The 23,763-nt window shown below is 37.9% G+C and overlaps 1 protein-coding gene across 2 annotated transcripts in view; it reads left to right on the top strand.

Annotated features, from left to right (window-relative positions):
- Window positions 1-23,763, top strand: part of usp24 (ubiquitin specific peptidase 24) — a 92,117-nt gene that overhangs the window by 26,192 nt on the left and 42,162 nt on the right. Inside the window, exons 2-21 of one of the 2 annotated variants that reach the window (XM_022666020.2) lie at window positions 729-897; window positions 1,175-1,242; window positions 2,892-3,035; window positions 4,633-4,755; window positions 6,482-6,517; window positions 6,647-6,712; window positions 13,219-13,284; window positions 13,621-13,695; window positions 13,817-13,975; window positions 14,877-14,991; window positions 17,042-17,145; window positions 17,451-17,558; window positions 18,322-18,417; window positions 18,633-18,794; window positions 19,379-19,474; window positions 21,282-21,389; window positions 21,501-21,650; window positions 22,507-22,638; window positions 22,743-22,854; window positions 23,108-23,184. In XM_022666020.2, coding sequence (XP_022521741.2) covers window positions 729-897; window positions 1,175-1,242; window positions 2,892-3,035; window positions 4,633-4,755; window positions 6,482-6,517; window positions 6,647-6,712; window positions 13,219-13,284; window positions 13,621-13,695; window positions 13,817-13,975; window positions 14,877-14,991; window positions 17,042-17,145; window positions 17,451-17,558; window positions 18,322-18,417; window positions 18,633-18,794; window positions 19,379-19,474; window positions 21,282-21,389; window positions 21,501-21,650; window positions 22,507-22,638; window positions 22,743-22,854; window positions 23,108-23,184 — 2,166 coding nt within the window. The remainder of the gene's footprint in view (window positions 1-728; window positions 898-1,174; window positions 1,243-2,891; window positions 3,036-4,632; window positions 4,756-6,481; window positions 6,518-6,646; window positions 6,713-13,218; window positions 13,285-13,620; window positions 13,696-13,816; window positions 13,976-14,876; window positions 14,992-17,041; window positions 17,146-17,450; window positions 17,559-18,321; window positions 18,418-18,632; window positions 18,795-19,378; window positions 19,475-21,281; window positions 21,390-21,500; window positions 21,651-22,506; window positions 22,639-22,742; window positions 22,855-23,107; window positions 23,185-23,763) is intronic. The other variant, XM_049481394.1, reaches the window with a different exon arrangement.

Genomic DNA, 23,763 nt, shown 5'->3' with positions numbered 1-23,763 from the left:
GTATCACCCATTCCTAATCATCACATCAAGGTACTATTTTTTTTTCTGTTTTTTTTTTCTGTCTAATTTCTCCCCATTTTCTCCCCAATTTGCACGGCCAATTAACCAACCCACTCATTAGGACTCCCCCTATCACTAGTGATGCCCCAACACACCAGAAGGGTGAAGACAAACACATGCTTCCTCCGATACATGTGAAGTCAGACACCGCTTCTTTTCGAGCTGCTGCTGATGCAGCATTGCCGAGCAGCCAGCGCGCTCGGAGGAAAGCGCAGCGGCTCGGTTCTGATACATCAGCTCACAGACGCCCTGTGCTGCAGACATCACCGTAGGAGTGATGTGGGGAGAAAGGGAGAAAACACAAATTTACCCAAAACACAAGTGTTCGTATGATCAAAGACACAGGTGGCTCAGCAGCCCATAGCTCTTGCTATAAATGTATTTTTTAATTGTCAGATTGTCAGTCTCTACTGTGTGTGTGTGTGTGTGTGTGTGTAGAGGTACCGTCACTGATGCATTAGCTCTGTATTCTCTACACTGATTTCCTAACGGTTCTGCGGTTCATTCTCATCTAAACAAAGCCATTAACCCATCTAGATTTTCCTTTCTCCTTCATTCAAATTATGAATTGTGCAGAGTTGGTTTGACAAGGCCTCAAATGTCCCTTGTAGTGAAGTTCTCTTTTGTAAAATATCATCCCTTTCTTTTTTTGTTTTTCTCTCTTTCAGAGGAATAATGATGAGAACGGGAACTGTTCTGGGGGCAGTATGGAGTTTCCCACCACGAACCTGTATGAACTTGAGAGCAGGGTGTTCACTGACCACTGGTCAATCCCTTACAAGAGAGAGGAGTCTCTCGGCAAGTGCCTCATCGCCTCCACCAGCCTCGCCAGATTAGGTAAGTAAGACTGTATTGAGGAGACTCAGTGTGTGTGTGCCTTCTTTGTTTTGTACATATTGAGTTAAAAACTGATGACATTAAAGACAGTCCTGACCTGACATGTTAAGATCAACTAAATGTATCTGAATTTTAGATTTTAAGATTTTTTTAAATAACAGATGACAAGGCTCATTGGTAATGAAATAGGAATAATGCAAAAGTAGTATATACTTATAATGTAACTTTATGAAAAAGCAAGTGTTTGTTTTAACTTTTCCCGTTACCTTATCTGCAGGCCTGGCTGATGCAGATGAGAACTGTAAGAGGTTCATGGACAGATGCATGCCAGAGGCCTTCAAAAAGGTGTGTGTGTGTGTGTGTGTGTGTGTATAAGCAGAAATGTTATTAGAAAACTCTGTTTTCATCATTAAAAAACTTAAGCTTAAGCTGCAAGCACACTAGAGTTCTTTCTCTAAATTTATGGTAAATGTAAAAGGTCTCTTTCCCTTGTTTTTTCATTTTAAATGTCTAGTTGTGGTCTCTAGTATGAATGAATGCCATGTGAGCTTGTTTTTGTAAAAAAAAAAAACTATGGGTGATTTCTGTATAACGGTGTTTAGTCCTGTGGAGGAGTAGGGATAGGAAGAGAAAAACGATAGGATTTCAGCTCTTGCTCATGAATATTCATACATGCAAACATGTATCGCCTCTGATTGCTAACAGCACTGCGACACCAGCGAGATGGACAACAGTTAGAAACTTAGAAAAGACATTTTTACACTAAAAACAGTCTTCGGAATGTCATATGTTACTTTACAACATGCATAATTCCCTGCTAAGTTCAGTTCAGCCACTGACCTAGTCTTAGAGTCTATGTAAAACACAAATCCACCGGAGATCCTATGTAAACCTAGTGACTTACACAGAGATTGGTAGTCCAGGTCCAGAAAGTAAAAATCTCCCTAGAATTATTTTTAAAACATACATCTACTATTGTACTTTGCTGGTGGCGTTTCATAGACAAATTCTAACCATTTGTTTATTAGCTCTGAATTACTGGGCAAAGCATATAAGACTGATGTGTTATTTGCACAAATTCATGGAAATTGCAAATTATTAAATGCAAATTATTTCTATATTTAGATGCAAAAATAAGGAAATGCTCATGTTAACTATGATCAAACATGACTTTCTTCTCCCCACTGTCTCTAAATTAGCAATAAAAGTGTGAGAGAGAGAGAGAGAAAATTCACTCTTAGACAGTCAGGACACTGTATTATCTTTGTCATTTTACTGTTTATTACGGGTGAGTAAACCAGCATGCAAATGACTGGATGTTGGTGAAGAGAAACACATGAGAAACTAATATGCCAGAGTGTAATGTAGAGAACACATGGTAACTGAGTATAAACATTTTTTAAATGTAGTTTTTGTTGAAAATAAGTTAGTCAGTCTACTAATTAAAGTTGTCTTTAAGCTAAGAGCAGCTTTACACACACCACAGCAGCACTATTTTAATGTCACTGACTGATAAGCTCTGTGTTCTCTCCAGTATCAGCTTATCAGATAGAATTATTTACTTTGTGTTTTTACTGGTTGTGGTCGACAAGTTAGCTAATGTTAGCATGCTTACAGGAAGATGATGTGACCTGCTATAAATAAACAAATTATTTTTTGTCAAAGTGGATGTCCCTAAGCTATAAGCAGCGAGAGTATTTGTTGGATTGCTAATATAATTTAGACTTATATATGTTAGACTTCTCCAACTGTAGAAATATATTAATAGTTCTCTGTTTAATAGTTTTAACTGTAGATGTAAACAGTTGCACAGAAAGACTTTTAGATTGCTAAAGATCTTGCCATTATTGCAATTGTATGAACTGTTTTCTGTTTCTTTGTGTCTTTATTTTGTTCTGGTGAAAGTGTAGAGGTCCTGTCTGGATAAATTATTAGATTAATTCATTAATAAATAATGACAATGATAATAACTTTGCCCATCCTGTCCCCTGTAGCTGTTGACGTCGAGTGCAGTACATAAGTGGGGGACAGAGATTCATGAGGGTATCTACAACATGCTGATGCTGTTGGTGGAACTGGTGGCGGAGAGAGTCAAACAGGACCCCATTCCTATTGGCCTCATGGGAGTTCTGACTATGGTAAGATATATACAAACACTACAATGACCTGCTGTGTTCCGGTGCTCATTTAAAAACTGTAGAAGTCTCACATTTGACATAATGTGAGACTCTGGATCCTATGTTACACCCTGCGCAAGGCGTCATATTCTTACACCTTGTCAACAGTCTATCTTCACGCCTTGCGCCTGTGCCTGTGCCTGTGCCGTGACCGAGTTTACGAATACATCTGATGGGTGTGGTGGTCTGGAAGTGAGGTGTGTTCAGGTCAAATACTAGCACATTGCTATATTTGCGGCAGAAAACACGGATGCACCGCTGACTGATTAAAACCCTGACAACAGTCCACCATCAGGTGTTCATTTCTATCTTTGCTACGCAGGTGCACCGTACACTCCCTCTTGTTACACACACAGAAGGGTGCACCTCACCATGCAGACCCAACTTGTACATCAACAGTAAACAGAATATTTAATTGTCATGGATTCTCTTTCCTCTGCTGAGTAAAAGAAAGAAGCGCTGAACCGTTATAAATAAATAAAAATCAACCAAAGACACCAAGACAGACCTCTCTCTTAAAGGAGAACTTGAATAATTGATTTTTGTTGTAGTAAAACATGATAAAAAAGCACTTATCTTTGATTAATAGCACACCTTCGTTCTCCCACAGCGTTCTGAGACCCAGAAATTTTAACAGTTTTTCCAAAACCCTTCAGACTTGGTGACACGGGGCATAATTTGCCCGGACAAATCGCTTTTTCCACCGTTATCCAGGCTCAAAGTAGCTCCACAACTCCTTGCTATTTATTGGGGCAAATTATGCCCCGTGTCACCCAGTCTCAAGGGTTTTGAACAAACTGTTAAAATTTCTGGATCTCAGAACACTGTGGGAGAACGGAGGTGTGCTATTCATCAAATGTAAGTACTTTTTATCATGTTTTACTTCACAAAAAGTCCATTTACACCGGAGTGTAAACTCCTTTAATCTCCTTTAGTGTTTAACTCCTTTAAAAAGAATGGCAAGTGACACGCTGGTTGGTTTATTTAACGTTTCAACCAACACACCCCCTGATTAATTTAAAGAAGTAGTACATGCCTTTTGTGCGTTTCGAGCTGCACAAGGAGTACAGTTTGTGTCTTTACAAAACCAATTACACACTGGCGCATCCTAAGTCAATCTGCATCTGGGCCCTTATTTTTGGGTTCATATGTAATTATATTTATCTACCCATACGCAAAAGTCACAAACAGTTTGAAATTAAAATATTGTAAATAAAATGTGACCACAAAAAAAAACAAAACCATTTATTTAAAATTAGAAATTTGCACAAACGTGGTCACACTTTAGTTTTCTCCACACATAGGGTGACATTTCTTTTAAATGGAAAATTGTTGAAAATCACAAATGCTTATTTACATGTAAAATAGGTGTATTTCTATTAAGGTGCAAGTGTAAAAAGGGCACAAGTAAACATGTTAAGGTGCTATTTACCCTCATAGATCTGTAAACACACTCTTAAGGGCAATATCACCTGTTCACACTACAGGCAAACTGTAACCCAGTAAGGCTTTAACAATGATTTCTTCCTCACTTTTTTTTTTTTGCTCTCATTGGCAGGCATTTAACCCTGATAATGAGTATCACTTTAAGAACCGTATGAAGGCGAGTCAGAGGAACTGGTCCGAGGTGTTTGGGGAGGACAGCATGTTTGCGGTATCTCCCAGCTCCAGCTACCAAAAGGTGATCTACACCTTTCACACTCTTCTTATTCTACCCTACTGCAGTGTGTGTGTGGCGCTGTGTTGTTGATCACATGATAACTCTGTCCTGTCAAAGCAGTGAAGAACGGGTTTTTGGATTCCATTTTGTATAGGTGTGGTATGTACGGCATAATGGAGAAAGTATGTGTATGAGTTGCTGTTGAGGAACCTAAAGCAACTGTGTGTGATTCACTATTTAAAAAGCTTTATATTCTTTGTTTCTATCTGGTTTTATGTACTATATGTATTTTATTATCATATAAATTCTGGCTTTCATAGATTTTGAATCAAAATACAAAAAAAAAAAATTGTCAGAAACTATTTTAACTAGGTCCAACTATAGAGGTCTCAGAGATCCAATGCATAGAATAGAATAGATTGGATATCAGTAGTAAATTACCTTTTAATGTTTTATCTGTTTGTACTTGTTCTATTGTCATGTAAATTTTGGAGTCTGACATTACCCACCTGCTGCAGCAGTGAAGAGTATTTTTGTTAGATAACAGAGTTTTGGATATGCAGCCTGTAATATCTGCAGTGGCAGGTTTTTAACATTGGTAGCTATTACAAATCAAATTTACCTCGAGCAACATGCCACCACAAGCACCATACAGTACACACTCCCTCTACATTACTCACTTGCGAGTCACGTACAGTAGAAGAAATGAAACTATCACAGGAATTCTGCGTCTCATGTGACTCATTATTAGTTTCAGTAAAACTACCCCATAGACTAGGGGTGGGTATCGTCACTGGTTTCCCAGTTCGATTCAATTTGTAGTTTGATTATGAAATGTTTGCAATTATACAAGGAACACTTAAACTTCCATTATCAAAATATTAGTGTTCATATTATATAGACTTAACACAACAGTTACATTCTTTTTTTTTTTTTTTTTTATATCATTTAATGTAGCTTTGTTGTGTTTCACATCTCTAAACAGGTTTGGAATGATCACTTTACTCAAATGTTTACATGTGGGTAAAACCTAGCGTGCTTCCAGGACATTAATGAAGATTCCAAAGCCATCGTTTTTAACAACCCTGAATGGACGTATATACTGACATTTTAGTTACATAAAACAAAAACATAACTTGCTTCATAAATTTCTTATTTATTCCTGAATAAAAGTGTGAAATTAACATCCTGATGGGTCCGCTAACCTGCTAAAATAACGGTAGCTTCATCAAACAAAACTGGGAAACAACTTAAAACAGTGTTAAATGTTCTAGTTTGATAAACACAGCCAGCAGTGAGTAAAAATACAGAGGAAAATGACTTACATTTGTACAGAAATTCCCCCGCAGTGCTAAATCCTGGGCATTGTGATCCAATTAAACTGATCACCCCAGTCAGAGTGATGAAACACACCCGAGATAAAACACAAAAGACGTTAAACCTGTACGCATATATGGGGAAAATTGCTTAATTCTAAAGATCAGTTCAGGTTTGTATGAATTGATATCACATCATTCAAATCAAGATCGATTTAAATCGAAAAATCCCCTCACAAATACACATGAACAGAGATTTATCAAAATTTACAGAGAAAATGAAATGACCCACATCTCCTTTTGTACCAGTTTGTGTTGAAAATGTTTGCATTTCATTTAGCTATATACACATACTCAGTCAAACAGTATTTATAGTATTGTAGTTATGCAATGATTGCTTTCTTAATTTGTTTTGTTACTTTTGTGTGCAGGAGCCTCATGGATGGCTGGTGGATCTTGTGAATCGGGTGGGCACCTTCTCTAATAATCATCATGCTAATTGTTCATTTTGATATTTTGAAAATGTAATTATTAGTTATATTTCAGAATGCATTTCTAAAATATATACATGTTTGTGTCTTTATATCTCTTTGTAGTTTGGAGAGATGGGTGGCTTTAGTGCCATTCAGAGCAAGCTGAACCAGGAGGAGATGGAGATTGGGGTGAGGAGTCATTTGTTAACCTTTGAACTATGCGCACATGTGTGAAATATTACACATTTTGTTTGGTTTACTAGTCTTGGTGCAGTTTCCCAAGAGGAGCTTTGTTATAAGATCATATTCATTCAGCTTTTTTTGGTTTACGTATCATGAATTGGTGATTATTGCAAGTAAATCATTCCATATCTGTGAATTATGGAGGCATAAGGCCATACTCCTATATCTATTGTGGCTGCACTGTTTATTAATCTATATTCCTAATCTATAGGCTTTAATAAGTATCCAATAGCAGCTTCCACACTTGAGATGATTTCTAAATGATTGTGGAATGTGTATTTTGGAGGTTTTTGGAGATTTGTGAGATCAGAAACTTGTGTTGGTTCTCAATCTCAAAGATAGAGGTTTAGGTAGCGCTTTCTGTGGGACAGTCAAGTTCTTCCACACCAAACCCAACCCAAACAATTATTTTTCGATTGTGCCCAAACTGTTTCTACAAAGAATTTTCTTCACTGGCCTTTAAGGACTCTAAGCCAACTTCTGTAAAACAACCCCATAGCATTATCCCTCCTCCACCAAACTTTATCGTTTTATCAGACTCATCCATCCACCTCATTCCCCAGAGCTCCAGAGTTCAGTGGCGATGTGCCATACACCAACTTATCAGACGTTTGCTATTGTGTTTAATGCTTTAGGACTTGCATACAGCAGTTCAGGCAGTTTGGTCATGGAATCCCAGTGCACAGTTTTTGTGCTGATGTTAATGCCAGTGGAGGAGTGGAGTTATTAAATCAGAAGAGCCTTATTTCTTTTTATTTTTTTAGCTAGGAGAGCTCATCAATGTAAATGAGTCAGGATGTCAACTTTGTTTAAAAACAGCCATTCAAATTGTTTTAATGATATTTACTCCTTTGGAACATTTTAAGTGGCAGTCTGTATTATTTAGTTTCTAAACTGAAAGCAGAAGCATTTCTGAGCGGAGAGAGGGATAAAGTATTGTGTTTATTGGTACAAGTGTGCTGAAACGACCATCCCTGCTAAGCCTTATATAGTCATTCTAAAAATGTCAAAAACATTCTAAAAAGTCGGGTCACTTTTTGTGGAAGTTCTTCTGGCCACGTCACACATCTTTACGTACTTATGTCACATGTACAGCCTCTATAAGAGGATCCGGCTCAATTTTACTGAAGGTGAGTGGCTGGTGGAGCAATGGAGACTTCAGAAGAAGAAACCGAGAGCTCAGTAGCTCATTCGCTCATAGTAGTAAAAACAAAGTGTGTCGTTGATTAAAGTTTCTGACTGAACATAACCTGGAATCGGATTCATCAGCTATGAAAGGAGACCACATCACACCCGCCCAGTTTAAAATGATTCTTCCGCATGCTTGGTGCAATTACCGGTTCTCACCAGAGAGGACCTTACAGACATGAGCTTTATATATTTAGCTTTTCATTTCTTAAGAAAAAACATAGTGATTTTAAATTTAATTGCATTATGATTGTGACAAATTATTATCAGTGACATAAGAGGTCTTAAAATTATGATTTTGTTTATCTCAGTTATTCTTGAGACTATGTATCGAACAAACATTTATTGTGACAGACCCAGTGCCATTTTATATCAGCACGGTGCTATGCTGGAATTATTTGAGCTTTTATGGAACCACCCTTTGTTTTACTAATGTTTTTAAAAGCAGACAGCGTGACTTGGCGCTTTATTTTATACTCCTTAAGCATTGGGCCTGAGGTGTGATTTGCCCAAGAAGTGTATGTGCGTATTTACATACAGACTCTACATATATATATATTTTATGATCAGATGCAGCCTTAGTAAAATAAACATTACATGTAACCTTACAAAACTTGAACCCTCTTGAACCTGCTTGTGGCCCTGGGTGTGTGGGGAATGTAAGCATGCTGGTGTATTGTACACAATTTTAGTATCTTAGACCTGGACTTCATTCAGAACAAGAGTGCTGTGATGTAAGAATCTGCCTGGCACAGTTTTCAATGAATGATTCAGTAGCCATAGTGCTTTATAGAGAGAGAGAGAGAGAGAGAGAGAGAGAGAGAGAGAGAGAGAACGTAGGAAGAGTTCACTGAGGGCAGAGATTCAATTATGGCATGTGTGCTAAATATCTTACAAAGTGTCTGTCCTTGCCAGAGAGAGCATCCTCTTCTAAATAGAGTGAGGTGGAGAGAAGAGAGAGTGGAAAGGAAAGGACTGGATGATAAAAAAGAGCATCAGAGCCAGTTATTAGTGCTTCCACACACCCATTCCACATTTTGCAGCCACACCATGCAGCTGAATGTTTCACTTTTAACTAAAAATGGGGATGAAAGAGGAAGAGGAACTGAAAGAAAGGTGTCAGGGGAATAAATAGCTTGTGTTAGTGTAACCTTGTTGTCTGCTGGAGAGACTGCAGTCATGATATTTCGTGGAGAGATATTGTAAGATCAAAATACAGCTACATTTCTGTACCACTATGGACTATTTAATACAGAGGAAAAAAAGGTTCTTGTATCAGTAACTGCAGACAGCCACCGAAAGTTTTCACACCATTGCGAACAACCGTTTAATCAGATAGAAGAAAAAAAACCCAGATGAACAATTATCAGTGTGAACATACAAGCATCTCTGTCAAAATATTTTTTTTATGCAGGAGACCCCATGCACACATCCCACAGGCTAGTGCATTGCTCTTTAGCTTTGGCTTTATATATAACAAAAAAGTGTTAAACAAGCCAAAATATGTTTTATACTTCAGATTCTACAAAGTAGCACCTTTTTCTTTGTTGTCAACTTTGCCCACACTTGGCATTATTCTCTCAGTCGGCTTCACGAGGTAGAACCTGGAATGGCTCTCCAGCTAGGGCTAAACAATTAATCGTTTTTTAATTAATTAATCTTGATTTTTCAAACGCCAGAGCTGCAATTTAAATTAGGCAATAATCTGCAAGTGCGTGTGTGAAGACGCAGCCTACTCTTCCGGAGATGCGTCGCGGCACAGGTGCCGTGATGTCATCATGTATGTAGTCCGTAGAGTGCGGATTCTAGTCTTTGGGCTCATAGGCACTCCCATGCATATGTGTGTGGAAAGAATTTCATAATTATATTACCGTATTTTTCGGACTATAAGGCGCACCGTATTATAAGACGCACTATCAAAGAACGCCTATTTTCTGCTATTTTTCCATACATAGGGCGCATCGCATTATAAGGCGCGTTAAGTGACACTAGAAAGGGTGCCTATATCAAAGTGAACAGGGGTGGCGCCATGTTTCCCTTCACCCACCGGGGGTGGTCGCTTGCCGGTGGAGCGTCTCCGTATACAAATCTAGCTCTTTCAAAGTCAAACGAGTGCTGGATATTAATCTACACAGATTCCTCTCCTGAAAACTGTTTATTTGGGTGAGTAACGTGCTTCAGTTTATTTACAGTAAGCTTAGATTTCCAGATGTCCACTAAGGCTTGCTGCACCAGCGTTAGCATAGCTATCCGCTAGCACACTAGCTAGTCACCTAAACTAGTAAAGTTAACCCAAACTTAAACGACAGCGTTACACTGAGTAATCCTGCGTGTTCTGGTAAGACAGTGAGATATTAGCTAGCGATTCGTCCCCCGTAGCTTGTTTTAACACGGTAAACAAGCAGATTACAGGCTGATAAAACTCACCTCTGAGAGAGTTAGCGCTTAGCATCTAGCTAATGCTAGCCAGGCAAAGCAGCACAGACTTACAGGCCGATAACTCACCTCTGAACGGTGAACGCTTAGCGATTAGCATCTAACTCTAATAATACTGCTCCAGCAGTATTAAAAGTGCTAAATTTAGAAAATACTGATCTCTGAACAGTGAAAAAGCTAGCTAGCTAAGCGGTTAGCATCTAGCTAATGCTATTGCTGCTCCAGCCTCGGAGCGGCACGGCTCTGCACGGAGTGTGTGTTTACTGCTCCTTACACCTGACGGGTAAAATTTAGATAATACTGATCTCTGAACAGTGAATAAGCTAGCTAATGCTATTTGCTGCTCCAGCCTCGGAGCTGCACGGCTCTGGACTCTGTATAGCACTGAAACTCTGTATAACGCTGCACGGAGTGTGTGTTTACTGCTCCTTACAACCTGACGAGTAAAATTTAGATAATACTGATCTCAGTGAATAAGCTAGCTAGCTTAGCGGTTAGCATCTAGCTAATGCTATTGCTGCTCAGCCTCGGAGCTGCACGGCTCTGGACTCTGTATAGCACTGAAACTCTCTATAACGCTGCACGGAGTGTGTGTTTACTGCTCCTTACAACCTGACGAGTAAAATCCATACAAAAGGCGCACCGTATTATAAGACGCACTGTCAATTTTTGTGAAAATTAAAAGTTTTTAAGTGCGCCTTATAGTCCGAAAAATACGGTAGATAGATATGTTAACCACTAATACAGGTTTAGGGTTTAATGGATTAAAAATGATCAAAATTTAAATCTCAGTCGCAATATTCTGTGAAAAAAATCGCAATTAGATATTTTGCTCAAATTGTGCAGCCGTATCTCCAGCTGCGACTTTGGTGATTTGTTCTAAATGTTTTGGCACGTTGATGCATGTATATACAGTCTGTGTATTTGAGTGAAGCGTCCCTATTTTGTAGTTTGATGACTGGTTTAGGTACGGTAGCCCCTTCACATGAACCCTAATAAGGTGCAGACAGGCTGGGGTCGCCCCCCTCTGTGCGTCGGCCTAAATGTGCCCCCTTGTTAGTGGCCTGTAAAGCCGCCTTGTCTGGAGTTCCTCCCGCTCGCTTTTTGAAGGCGCGCATTAGCATGTGTTATGCGGCGCAGCGGGGAGATAGCACAGTGACAGGGAAAAGATGCTTTGATTTAGGATTTGCATGTGAATGACTGTGACACAGGAACAGGATGTAGGAGGGCGAGCTTTTGGAGGGGGACCTTCTCCACTGCTACACCTGACCTGTTGCAGCCACGCTACTATGCCTCTGGCTTAGTGCCAGGCCTGCTGAGTGTCTCGGCAAGTAGTGAGGTTTCTTCCAAAGCAGAGCCCGCAGGCAGGAGCTCCAGCGCTGAAGGGGATGAGGAGGAAAATACACGGAGGAAGCTCCCTCTTCTCCTCCCCCTGTGCTCCTCATTCATTCCTACTCTGCGAACGGAAGAGAAGTCATTTAATGCAGAACAGAGGAGTGATTCATCGCGGCTATGTCTCTGCTTCTGCTTCTGTTGATGCTGCCTGGGATAAGAGAATGTGTGTGCGTGTCATTTTGATGGTGTGTGTCACTGTGAGGACACAGCCGTTTGGTTTGGATGTAAATGTGAAAGTGCCTATTTGATACATGCACTTGATCTATCAGAAAAAGAAAAACACTGCTGTTGAAAAAAACATTGCTTCGTTCACATTTAAGTAAAGCATATACTAGTAGTACAATACCAGTAGTAATAAGATACAAGTAGTAGATAATGCTGTATCTCACAGATTTTCACCCAAACCTTCTTGAAATGGGCTTTAAACAAGCAAATATGAGTGCCATCACATCATTAGGCACATAAAACTGCTTTAAAATGTTCTTTAAGTGATATAGAAAAGAAAAAAAAGCCTGATTTCATAAGGAACCATGCTTTTATTACAAATGTGGAACTGCACCTTTTAAACTTTAAAAGGCGCAAAGAACCATCACTTCAATTTTATTCCCTACCAGTTTATACCTTCTTCACATTCACTATTCTCACGAACCAGTGAAAAAATATAATTTTCTCTTAATGTCATGATCTTCAAAATTGATAGTCATTTTGCAACATTTCTATTGGAATCATTATACATTTCAATTGTTTCCACGTTGACATCAGGCTATCCAACAGCATTATAACACATTGCATTTTGGTCCATATCGTTCCCCCCAGTTTGCTTGCATATGTTTTAGGTGGTACCTTGATTTTTTTGTTGAATTGTAGGTGGTATATGGTGTCAAATATTTGAGAACAACTGTTTTAAGGCATTGCTAAAAGAGTTAACATGCACAAGTGACTTTTAAAAGAACAAAATATAATGTTTAAAGTTGTTTTTGGGCTCTGTTCACTAGAAAATGTAGTGAGAGCGCTGGCAGAGACCAATACAAACACTGCAGAAAAGACTGCCAGTCTCTTAATTCAAGTGTAACCCCACCTTCTTACACCAACAGAAAATATCAGAATAACATTTTTATTATTTGTATTAGTTCAGTTAAATCAAACTATTAGAATCAGGTCAGTGTAACGATTATTAATTAATTATTATTAATTACATTTTCCCAAAAAAAAAAAAATATATATATATATATATATATATATATATATATATATATATATATATATATATATACATTTTTTTTTTTTTTTTAATGCAGTGCAGTGTACAAGAAATATGTTTTAATCCATTTTTCCAATTTTAGTTTTTTTTTTTTTTTTTTTTTCTTCATCTATGCCCCTCACAATCCAAATTTCAGAAAAACTATAACTATGTTCTCTCTGTGTTTCTTCAGTGTGTGTCTGCGCTGGTTCAGCCTCTAGGTGTGTGTGCAGAGTACCTCAACTCCAGCCTGGTCCAGGTGAGTGTCCACTTACTCACCTCAACAGTCACACATCTCGTCCCTTCTAGGAAAAGGAGCAGCATCTCCACCATGCTTAAAGATTTATCCAGCTTGTTTTATAGACATAGGGCTGAAACTAAACAAAAGTAGCGGTAAAAAGCAAAATGGGTTCAAAATTACTCATTACAATGAATCTTTAAACTTCCAGACAAATGGGCTGCAAAGGTGAAATGAGAATATTACATTATATTAGAAAAGGTCTATATGGACTATAGGAAAGCATAATGTAAAAACATTACTATAATGTTAAATTGCATATATATTTTTTATAAACATGCCTTTTGTGTCTTGCAGCCCATGTTGGACCCAGTTATACACAAGATGATCACGTATGTACAGAATCTCGAAGAGAAAGACCTAAAGGATAAGGTACAGTTACTATGCCCTTACAAATGATGCAGAAGTTTCAGAGTTCACATTAAAATATTAAAGAACCACAGATTTGTTTGAAATCTTTCAACACTTTTTCTCTTTGTCTCTCATCCTGTAGAGGTTGGTGAGCATTCCAGACCTGCTGTCTGCCATTAAGCTGCTGTGTATGAGGTTCCAGCGGGAGCTGGTCAACGTGGTGGACGACCTCAGGCTGGACATCCTCCTGCGGATGCTCAAGACTCCTCACTTCAGCGCAAAGATGAACTCCCTCAAAGAGGTCAGGTTATTGACACACAGTCTTATAACCTTTTTTTGTAGCGCGACAAGCAGCTGATGCTTGGATGTGGCCCAGCATGGCCCGAGAGTTTAGATTCTCTGCCAAGCCCAAGCCCATGTCCAATCTGAACTCTTAACGCCTTTTTATTTAATGCAATATGCTTAAATATAAAAAAAAATTAAGTGTCTAAAGAAAAAAAGGATTTTTTCTTAAACATGGTTAATTTTATTAAAGAAGAGAAAATTAATTGTAAATTGTTTTTGTTGTTGGTCTATTTTGTTTTAATGATATTAAATATTATATATTTTGGTGCAGTGTGTAGCCTTATTTCAGTTTTTTTTGTGTCTGTGTGTTTTTGGACGTAGGCTATATGGTAAATATTAATGTTAATATTAATGAAAGTGTTGTATCTTCTTAAATATTATTAAATATATTAGAGTAATAAAAAAAAAGGTCATTGTACATGACGTTAGTGTTGCTGGCCCCTTTTTTGGTTTAATGACTGTGCAGTGCATAGCTGTATTGCTGTTTTTTGCTCAATATAAAAATTTAGCTTGTTTAGAAAGTATTCTTTGTTCTTAAATCATGTTAAATTCTTTTAGATTACAGGAAAGTCATTCAGACGTCGTTCTTGTGGCCTAATTTACTTATGTTTAGGCCTGTGGGGGCCTTTTTCAGTTTTACAATGTTAATTACCATCATTCTGAACAGATTTCGCTCATTTAAACAGCTGGAAAATGTTTTAAAAACTATACTTACAATAAAAAAATGCCTGGTTTAAATCTGGTTTGGGCTCATAATGACAGTTTAAGGGTCTGGTCGGGTTCAGGCCGGGTCGGGCTGGATTTTTTTGGGCCTGATCTAAACTCTAAGCCTGACTGACCTCTCTATGCTGTTCTAGGTGACAAAGTTGATAGAGGAGAGCACTGTCTCCAAGACAGTGAAGAACGCCATAGACACTGACCGGCTACTGGACTGGCTTGTGGAAAACTCAGTCCTCTCGATAGCACTGGAAGGTAACCTCGCCATTCACTGCCATACTATACCAACTGAAGAAATGCTCAAAATTAGAATAAAGTAAATAAATAATTAATTATTTATTAATTTATTATTCATTTAATTATTTAGCATGAAGCGCATAAATATAGCAAGCAGACAGTATTATCCCATATGACACATATGCTATCAGATTTTTCCAGAAAACATGTCAGTATTTTTTAGTAGTTTAAGTTTATTTCTATCAGTATAAGTTTGTGAAGTGAATGCACTGTTAGTTACTGTGTTAAAAGAAAGGATCAGATTGCATCACATTACATTATATGGTGTGTAACACTAAATTATGATAAATTAGCATAAATTTTCTAAAATTAGAATAGAGAGGATGTTGTGGACTCTTACAATACTCTGTCGCTCTGTCTGTTACCCTAAACCGTACCACCTATATATATATATATATATATATATATATATATATATATATATATATATATATATATATATATATGTATGCGCTTTAGGTTTAATGATGCACAATAAACACTTTCAGGTCATGTTATTTAGTGTTGTCACTTATTCAGTAATACTTATAAATAATAACATCATACATATCCATTGCGCAACACTGAGCCTTTTTACAAACCAAATATTAAATTGAAAGAAATATAAATTGAAAATGATACATTGAATTGAACTCTTGAATGGAACTGATTTTGCAATCAAAAACCAATATAATACCACTATATACTAAAGTTGGGATGTGGATTGACTCCTTAAATAACAATTTCCAGCCTCAAATTCAGAATGAGTATTACCATACTTTAGAATATAGTAAATTGGCAATTGTTGTGTTTAACTGTTACATGGCAAAAAATAAACAACATGACAAATAAAGCAATAAACCTGGATTGTCTTGAAATTGTCTCAAAATGCTACCACTCACTAATAATGTCTTTATTTATTAGTGTTTAAGAGTTTTATCTAATAACACAGTTTTTGATGATTTTTACACAACAGACCATCAATTGTCTACTAATAAAGGGTATAATGAAGTATTAGTCGTAGCAGTAGTATTGGTAGTATTTATTTTATGTAAAGGTAAATTGATTAAATAAAAAATCTTAACAGTTAAGATTCTGAAGATAGCCTGGGGGAGTCTGTGTGAATGGTGTGATTACACTCTGCTCTCATGCTGTGAGATGCATCTGTGTGTTGTCCTGTTTAGTGGCCAGATGGACGGCCTGGTATGGTTTCATTGTTATTTTGCGCCTGAATTTACCTGGTCTTTAGTTTAGCTCCTGTATGTTACATTTCTATTATTTGCTCTCACTTCTATGTGTTTTCTCTTTCGCGCTCTGTTTCCTTAGTTTCCTCGCTTATTATCATTATTATTATTTCCATTTTTTACACCATCACACTGTTCTGTATCCAATTTCTTACTTTCACTTTAGTACCTCTTTCTCTTTGTTGTCTTCTTTCTCTTTAACTTCCTTACTTTTGCTTTCACTTTGTATTACTTTCCTTTTCTCAGACTGCCACAGTTTCACTCTCTAATTCTCATCTGTAGGCCAATTATCCTTGCCTGCATTTTTACTCCAAGTGTATCAGGGAAAATTTAGAGTAGTATTTTTATTTGACACAGTATTTATTATCAGTATATGTATGGTAGAGGTTTTTAAGCAGAAGGGCACTAGGTGGTTTATGGGGTGTGTTGTGTGCTGGGTGTTAAATAGACTTTTTTTCATCTCTGCACTGTTTGTTGTGAGACCTCCACACATCGTCCCACACATTCATAAATACAAAACTTCAGCAAAAATCACTGATTTGTAGGGTTGTTAAATTGGATTATCTTCTAATTCTTCAAATTGCATAACAGTTCCTAGTTGTACTATAGAGTCCTTAGAGTACTGTAAACAGTATGTAAACAATTATAATTTAGACTCAATTATAACTTGTATTGTGTAAAGTGTAAATTGAATGTGTCTAATTATCAAACACTTCCATTAATCCCTCTCTCTTTTTCTTTCTGTGTTTTTCTCTTTTGTTTCCCCCTCTTTTTCTTTGCTAAAGGGAATATTGACCAGGCACAGTATTGTGATAGGATAAAGGGAATCATTGAGCTGTTGGGCAGTAAACTCTCACTGGATGAGCTTTCTAAAATTTGGAGGATACAGGTAAGACCCATCTTGTTTCCTTCTCTTTTTAACCTGAATTGATCACCAGCAGTACTGTACATTCACAAATATGATTATAGTTTATACAGTAACTTTGTATTTGAGTCATATTTGTGTGAAATTATGCAATGTAATTATATTGCATGAGTCGCTTTCGCTTTCAGACAACTGTTCTGTATCTCTCAGCTTGTCTGCAAATGCATGTGTTGTTTAATATGCTGTAGATGTTAATATTATAATCTGGCTGTAGTATTTAGTTTCTCTGACTGCTCTCTCTCTTTTTTTCCCCTCTGTTCTCTGTGCAGTCTGGCCAGTCCTCAACGGTCATAGAAAACATCCACACCATCATTGCTGCTGCTGCTGTCAAATTTAACTTTGAGCAGCTTAGCCACCTCTTCATCCTCATACAGAAGGTATGGCTTTAGGGGTGAGGTGTTGCTGTGTATTCTGCCTGAGCATTTCCTTAATCAGTGTTTTATGGGTTCTTCTCATGCATGTCTGATCCATGCTAGAATTCTGACAGTAGCTATACAGCTGTACTTGTCCATAGGTACATTTTTGGCTGTGATATTCCTTGTCATAAGAAGGTATACTTAGAAGCATTAAAAGTATGTTCAAATTAGGTAAAGAATACTAAAAGTGAATTTTTAATTTAATATACTTTATAAAAATATGCATTAAATATACTTTATCTGTATGTCCAAAAAAAGTGATTTTAAGCAATATGCTTTAAATGTAATGTTGTGTTGATTCTTTCCAGTAGCATTAAGGCGTAGACAATATGTGCATCAGTATGCAAAGTAGTACATTTACAATATACTAATATAAGTGTATTAAAAAAAGTGTTTAAAAAACACATACTTAAATCTACTTACGTTCGCAGAAGCTATATGAAAAAAAAAAACGCTCAAAAGCACAACTTAATGCTTTTATGTTGTGTTTATATATAGCTTAATTACAGCTGAAATATACTTAAGTTGCCATAAGTTGTTCTAAAATAGCACATTTAGTATGCATTTAAGTACATAATTTAGTTTTAAAAAGTATGTACTTTTCCATGTTAAGTATACTTCCAAAAAATACACTAAGTACACTTTTCTTTTACATGGCAGGACCTGATATGATGATGACCTAATATGCATATTTACTGACAAACTAATTTTCTGTCATGTGTAGAGTTGGGAGATTGAAAGTGATCGGGTCAGACAGAAGCTGTTAAGTTTGATTGGCAGGATTGGCAGAGAGGCGCGCTCTGAAGCAACAACAGGAAAGGTTCGTGTTGAGTTTTTTTTTTATTTCCTGCAATTTCCTGCAGTATTTCAGGTCTTTTGTGTGACTCATGGATAGCATTGTTGTTTATTTTGTGATTCTATATTTGTCTGTAATGGTATTTTTGGTATTTTCCCTCTTTATTGTTTTTTTTTTTGTTTTTTTTTTTTTGTTTTTTTTTTAATGTGACGTCGCTTGTTGTTTTACCCGGGTCTCAGGTGTTGGAGGTGCTGTGGGACTTGGCCCATCTTCCCACTCTCCCCACCACTCTGGTCCAGCAGGCCCTGGAGGAGCACTTGACCATCCTGAGTGATGCCTATGCTGTTAAAGAAACTGTCAAGAGGAATTATATCATCAAGTGCATTGAGGACATCAAGAAGGTGAGAGATGACCACATAGAAAAATGTCCTGGTTGAGTAAATGTTGATTAAAGGCTATTTCTAATGATTCTAACTGTTAACTGAACTAATAGTATTCATACTACTTTGTTGTCTAAAGTCTAAAATGTGACTGTTTTGATGGATTTTTCTGATTTGAGTTGTTTGTTGTTTGCTGCTGTTGGCTTGCTGCTGGTGAACAGAACTCATAAAGTGACAAGTCTTTCATTCCTTTAAACATATTCTCTATTTTCCTCCTTACTCTTTCACTCTAAAACCTGCAGAACGACAGAACGCGGGCCCACGTAAAGTCCCCATGCAGTGACTAGTATTCTGCAGTGAGCTAAGAGCTATATTAAGAGCTGAGCTGGGTGTTTTAAGGTGTCATTCTATCTCTGATGCCAGACAGATATTTGGCTAGCCGCTTGCCCTCCCACATACACGCACTCACACACTCGCACTTGCACATTCCTTCCCGCTCCCATTCTGTGCTTCGAGGCTCTTTGCCAGGGTGATTTGGTTGCTGCTCATCAACTCATGAACTCTCGGCAGAGCTCACTGAATGCAACTGCAGTTTATGTCTTTAGATACAAATACAGGAGGAATCAAAGTCTACCAGCGAGACACAGGTCTCTTTTTTTACGGGCTCCTGGGGAAGGAAGAAACCAAGCTCATGGGCTAAAGTAAGAGAAGCACTCGGGCCTACAAAGACCCTCCCCTTACGTTTAACACTGACCAATCACAACTCACTTTCAATCTCATGGCAGCATATCACAGGCCAGACAGATGGGGTTTGGTTACAACCAGGGGAATACAATTGGTGAACTGATGATTCAGAGTTGATTCTTGGGGGGGGGGGGGGGGTGGGGAGATGTGCATCTTCCTGTATGCAATATCTTTGATTTCAAAGTGCACATTCAGAGCCCGCTGGATGTCAAATGTACAGTATTTGTTTTTTTTTTTGTCTAGATTCATTGAATTTCATGTCAGCACTAGGCTATGAGTGTGTTCACTTCAAATCAAAAGCTTATTGTGTCTCTGGGGACTTGTTAGGGTTGGGTGATTTTAATCAGTGTTATTATTATTTTGGAGCATTTGAACTAGTTCCATAATGCTTAAACACTCCATAGCCATTAACAACACTGCACTCAATTATACTGACCCCCCCATCCCATTGCTGTTAGCAGTACAATTATTGACAGAGATTTTATTGACAGAGATGCTAAAATTGCACGATGAGATTTCTCATTTCTCCTAATATGATAAGATCTCATTCTGATCATTTAATACTAAAAGTAACAGATAAATTGGGCTTTTACTGGTATACTAAATCGCCCACCCCTAACACTGGTAATAATAAAAGCACGTAAAGATATTCAAATACTCTAAGATTAGTTCTTTGAAATAAATTCTCTGTTTTATTCTCTTTATTCCACAGTTTTCCATTATAATTCTGTTGTTTGTCTTAGAACTTTTTAAAGGAGCACTCCGGTGTAAAATTTGACTTTTGCTGTAGTAAAACATGATAAGGAGAACTTACCTTTGTTGAATAGCACACCTCCGCTCTCCCGCAGCTTTCTGAAATCCAGCAATTTTATTCAGTTTGTCCAAACAGGCTAGAATGCATTTTAACAGGGCATATTCTTGCCCTTTTTTCCACTGTCATTCAGGCTCAAAGTAGCTCCACATCTTATTGATAGAATCCGGAGAGCCCTGACATTTAAAACGAGGCATTAAGAACTTTAAAAGTGCACAAGAAGCTTTTTAAAAATCACTGTTTACAACCTGTAGCGTAACCTTCATCCCCAGGTGCCGCCATCTTAAAGTAAAGTCATGATCAGTAGAGTGACGAGCACTGTAATGTTGACAGAAGTACATGCTGTATGCAATCTAGAAGACGTGGCTGGGATGTGTGCTGTGCTCAGACTTAAGCTTCAGCTGGAATAGCAGAGGAGAAAGTGAAGGGAAAAGAAGACAGAAAAGTTCACGTTTGTTCCTTTCCAGGCTGCAGCATTACGTGCACGTCACTCTAGTGATCGTGACTTTATTTCAAGATGGCTGCACCTGGTGATTAGGTTAAGCTATAGTTTGAAAACAGTGTTTTTAATAAACTTCTTGTGCTCTTTTAAAGCTCTTAATGCCTCGATCTAAATGTCAGGGCTCTCCAGATTCTACCAATGAGGTGTGGAGCTACTTTGAGCCTGGATAACGAAGTAAAAAGGGATTTATCTGCAGGGGCAAATTATGCCCCATTAAAACCCATTCTAGCCTGTTTGGACAAACTGCGCAAAATTGCTAGATCTCGGAAAGTTATGGGAGAACAGAGGTGGGCTATTCCACACCTAGTTAGTACTCTTTATCATGTTTTACTACACCAAAAGTCAATTTCACACTGGAGTTCTCCTTTAGCATTTACAACAGCTTAGATTTTTGAGGTATTTTGAAGTTGATTCACTGTTTGCTCTGTGTACGTGTGTATTTGTGTTGTAGTCATCCCAGTTGAGTAATCCCCAAGCAGTGTGGGTTGTTCCAGCTCTACGGCAGCTCCACGAGATCACCCGTTCCTTCATCAAACAGACCTACCAGAAACAGGACAAGGTAATACATATATACACTCCAAACAACTCCAAACTAAAGTTGTATCACTGGAGGTCCCAAATAAGGCTGGATTCAGATGTGATTCTTATTTCTTCTGAATGTCTTCCTCAGAGTATAATCCAGGACCTGAAGAAGAACTTTGAGATTGTGAAGCTGATCACAAGTTCTCTGGTGTCATGTCATCGTCTGGCCGTGTCGGTCGCTGGCTCCAATGGCCTTTCAGGGTCCACTCTGGTCGATGGCCGATATACTTATCAAGAGGTAGAGAAATTCATGATTAGTCGTTTATTTTTTTTTTTTTCAAATTTGATTTCAAATGTACTACTCCTAACAGTAATCATAATATAGAGCTATTCTTAGAGTTCTTGTACCTTATTTTTTGCTGTATAAGGCGCACTGTTTTATAAGGCGCAATATCAATACACATCTATTTTCTGGTATATTTTCCTACATAAGGCGCAGTGGATTATAAGGCGCATTTAAAGAGACATTTTAAGGAACTTCTAATTCAGCAGGGTTTGCTGTTGGGGTGTAGTGGGGGGAAGTTAACTAAGTTAAGTAAAGCTAAGCTAAGTAAACAAAACTGTAATAAAAAAAAGACTTTCTTTTAAAGTCAAACGAGCACTGGATGTCAATCCACACAGATTTCTCTCCTGAGAACTGTTTATTTGGGTGAGTAAAGCGCTTCATTTATTTACAGAAGGCTTAGATTACTACATTTCACCAGCACTAAGGCTGGAGCATTACCGCTAGCGGCTAACTGCTCCAGCGGTTAGCGGGTAATGCTAATGCTGCTCCAGCAGTGCTAGCCGGGGTTAGGAGCAGGCTACAGGCTGGTAATACTCACCTCTGAATGGTGAAATAGCGGTCAGCGGCTAATGCTAATGCTACTCCAGCCCCAGTGCTTGAGAACTAAACTGAAACTCCTGTATAACGCTGTACTTCAGAGGGGTTGCTTTACTGCTTTTTACAAACTGACTGTTAAATTCATACAAAAGGTGGTCTGGATTAAAAGATGCACTGTCAATTTTTGGGAAAATTAAAGAGTTTTAGTTGCACCTCAAAAAGAATACGGTACCCTATTATTCACCCTTGTGGAACCTCAATCTCTTTGCAGTATTTGGAAGGGCATCTGAAGTTTTTGGCGTTCTTTCTGCAAGAAGCCAGTCTGTACTTGGTGTGGAACAGAGCTAAGGAGATCTGGGAGTGCCTCGTGTCTGGCATGGACGTATGTGAGCTAGACCGAGAGGTACAGCACCATATTTCAGAATCTTTGCCGTTCTCTGTTTGGTTTACATGGTAGGCTGTTGAATGCGTGATTTAATCATCTATATTTCATCCCCTTTCTTGTAGGTGTGCTTTGAGTGGTTCACTAAAGGGCAGCATGATCTGGAGAGTGATGTTCAGCAGCAGCTCTTCAAAGAGAAGATCCTCAAACTTGAGCCTTATGAGATTACTATGAACGGTACGATTGTAATCCCAGTGTTTACATTATGCCTCGGTCCGTGCCTTGGACCATCACAGCACTGCCATCTTAGTGAATCTCAGTATTATTCACACAGCTTGAGCTGAGCTGATCTCTTTTATCTGTTTTACTCAGCATACAGAACATTTAGAGTTCTCAAATTGAAAGCCCTCTATCACTAGTTCTTGAATACTCTTCAGTTGTTTAATTGTTAAATTAAATTGATGTGTGATGTCTTTGTGTTGTCTTCCAGGGTTTAATCTTTTTAAGACCTTCTTTGAGAATGTGAATCTCTGTGACCATCGTCTCAAACGGCAGGGAACTCAACTGGTAAGTAGGGCTGCAACTAACGACTATTTTAGTATTTTAGTATCTGACAATAATTCTTTCAATTAGTCGACATTATTTTTTGCCGTGCCCTCTATTTGCAATTTCTAGTGGTGAGGCTCCTCATTCAATGCATATTTTACTGCACATTCACTGTTAAACGTTTAGGGCCCAAGACCATTTGTGCATTTTGGATCATTTTATGCCACTCCTGGTGCAAAAATTTTAACAGTTCAGCTTGATTTGATGGCTTGTGCTCATCCATCTTCCTCTTGATTATATCTCAGAGATATTCAAAGAACAAATCAAAGAAACTAATCATGGTCTCTTATTTTTTTCCAAGGCTGTATATTATATAGTTACTATTAACAATTTTAATACAGTGTACAGAATACAGTATTTCTCTAACACTTAGCCAGCTACTCTGTCTAGCGTTATTAATGTAAATAAAGGAGGTAATCCTGTTTAAACCAACCTTATCAAGCTTTCTGCAGTAGTTTAACCACCACAAGTAATATAGAAGTCAGTGTTTAAACTGTGCAGTGAGCAGAACTGTCATTATTTCTCCATATCCAGACTAGA

This window comes from Astyanax mexicanus, chromosome 1 (assembly GCF_023375975.1).
Source record: "Astyanax mexicanus isolate ESR-SI-001 chromosome 1, AstMex3_surface, whole genome shotgun sequence".
Classification (NCBI taxonomy): Eukaryota; Metazoa; Chordata; class Actinopteri; order Characiformes; family Acestrorhamphidae; genus Astyanax; species Astyanax mexicanus.
This window is presented reverse-complemented; position numbering and strand designations above follow the sequence as displayed.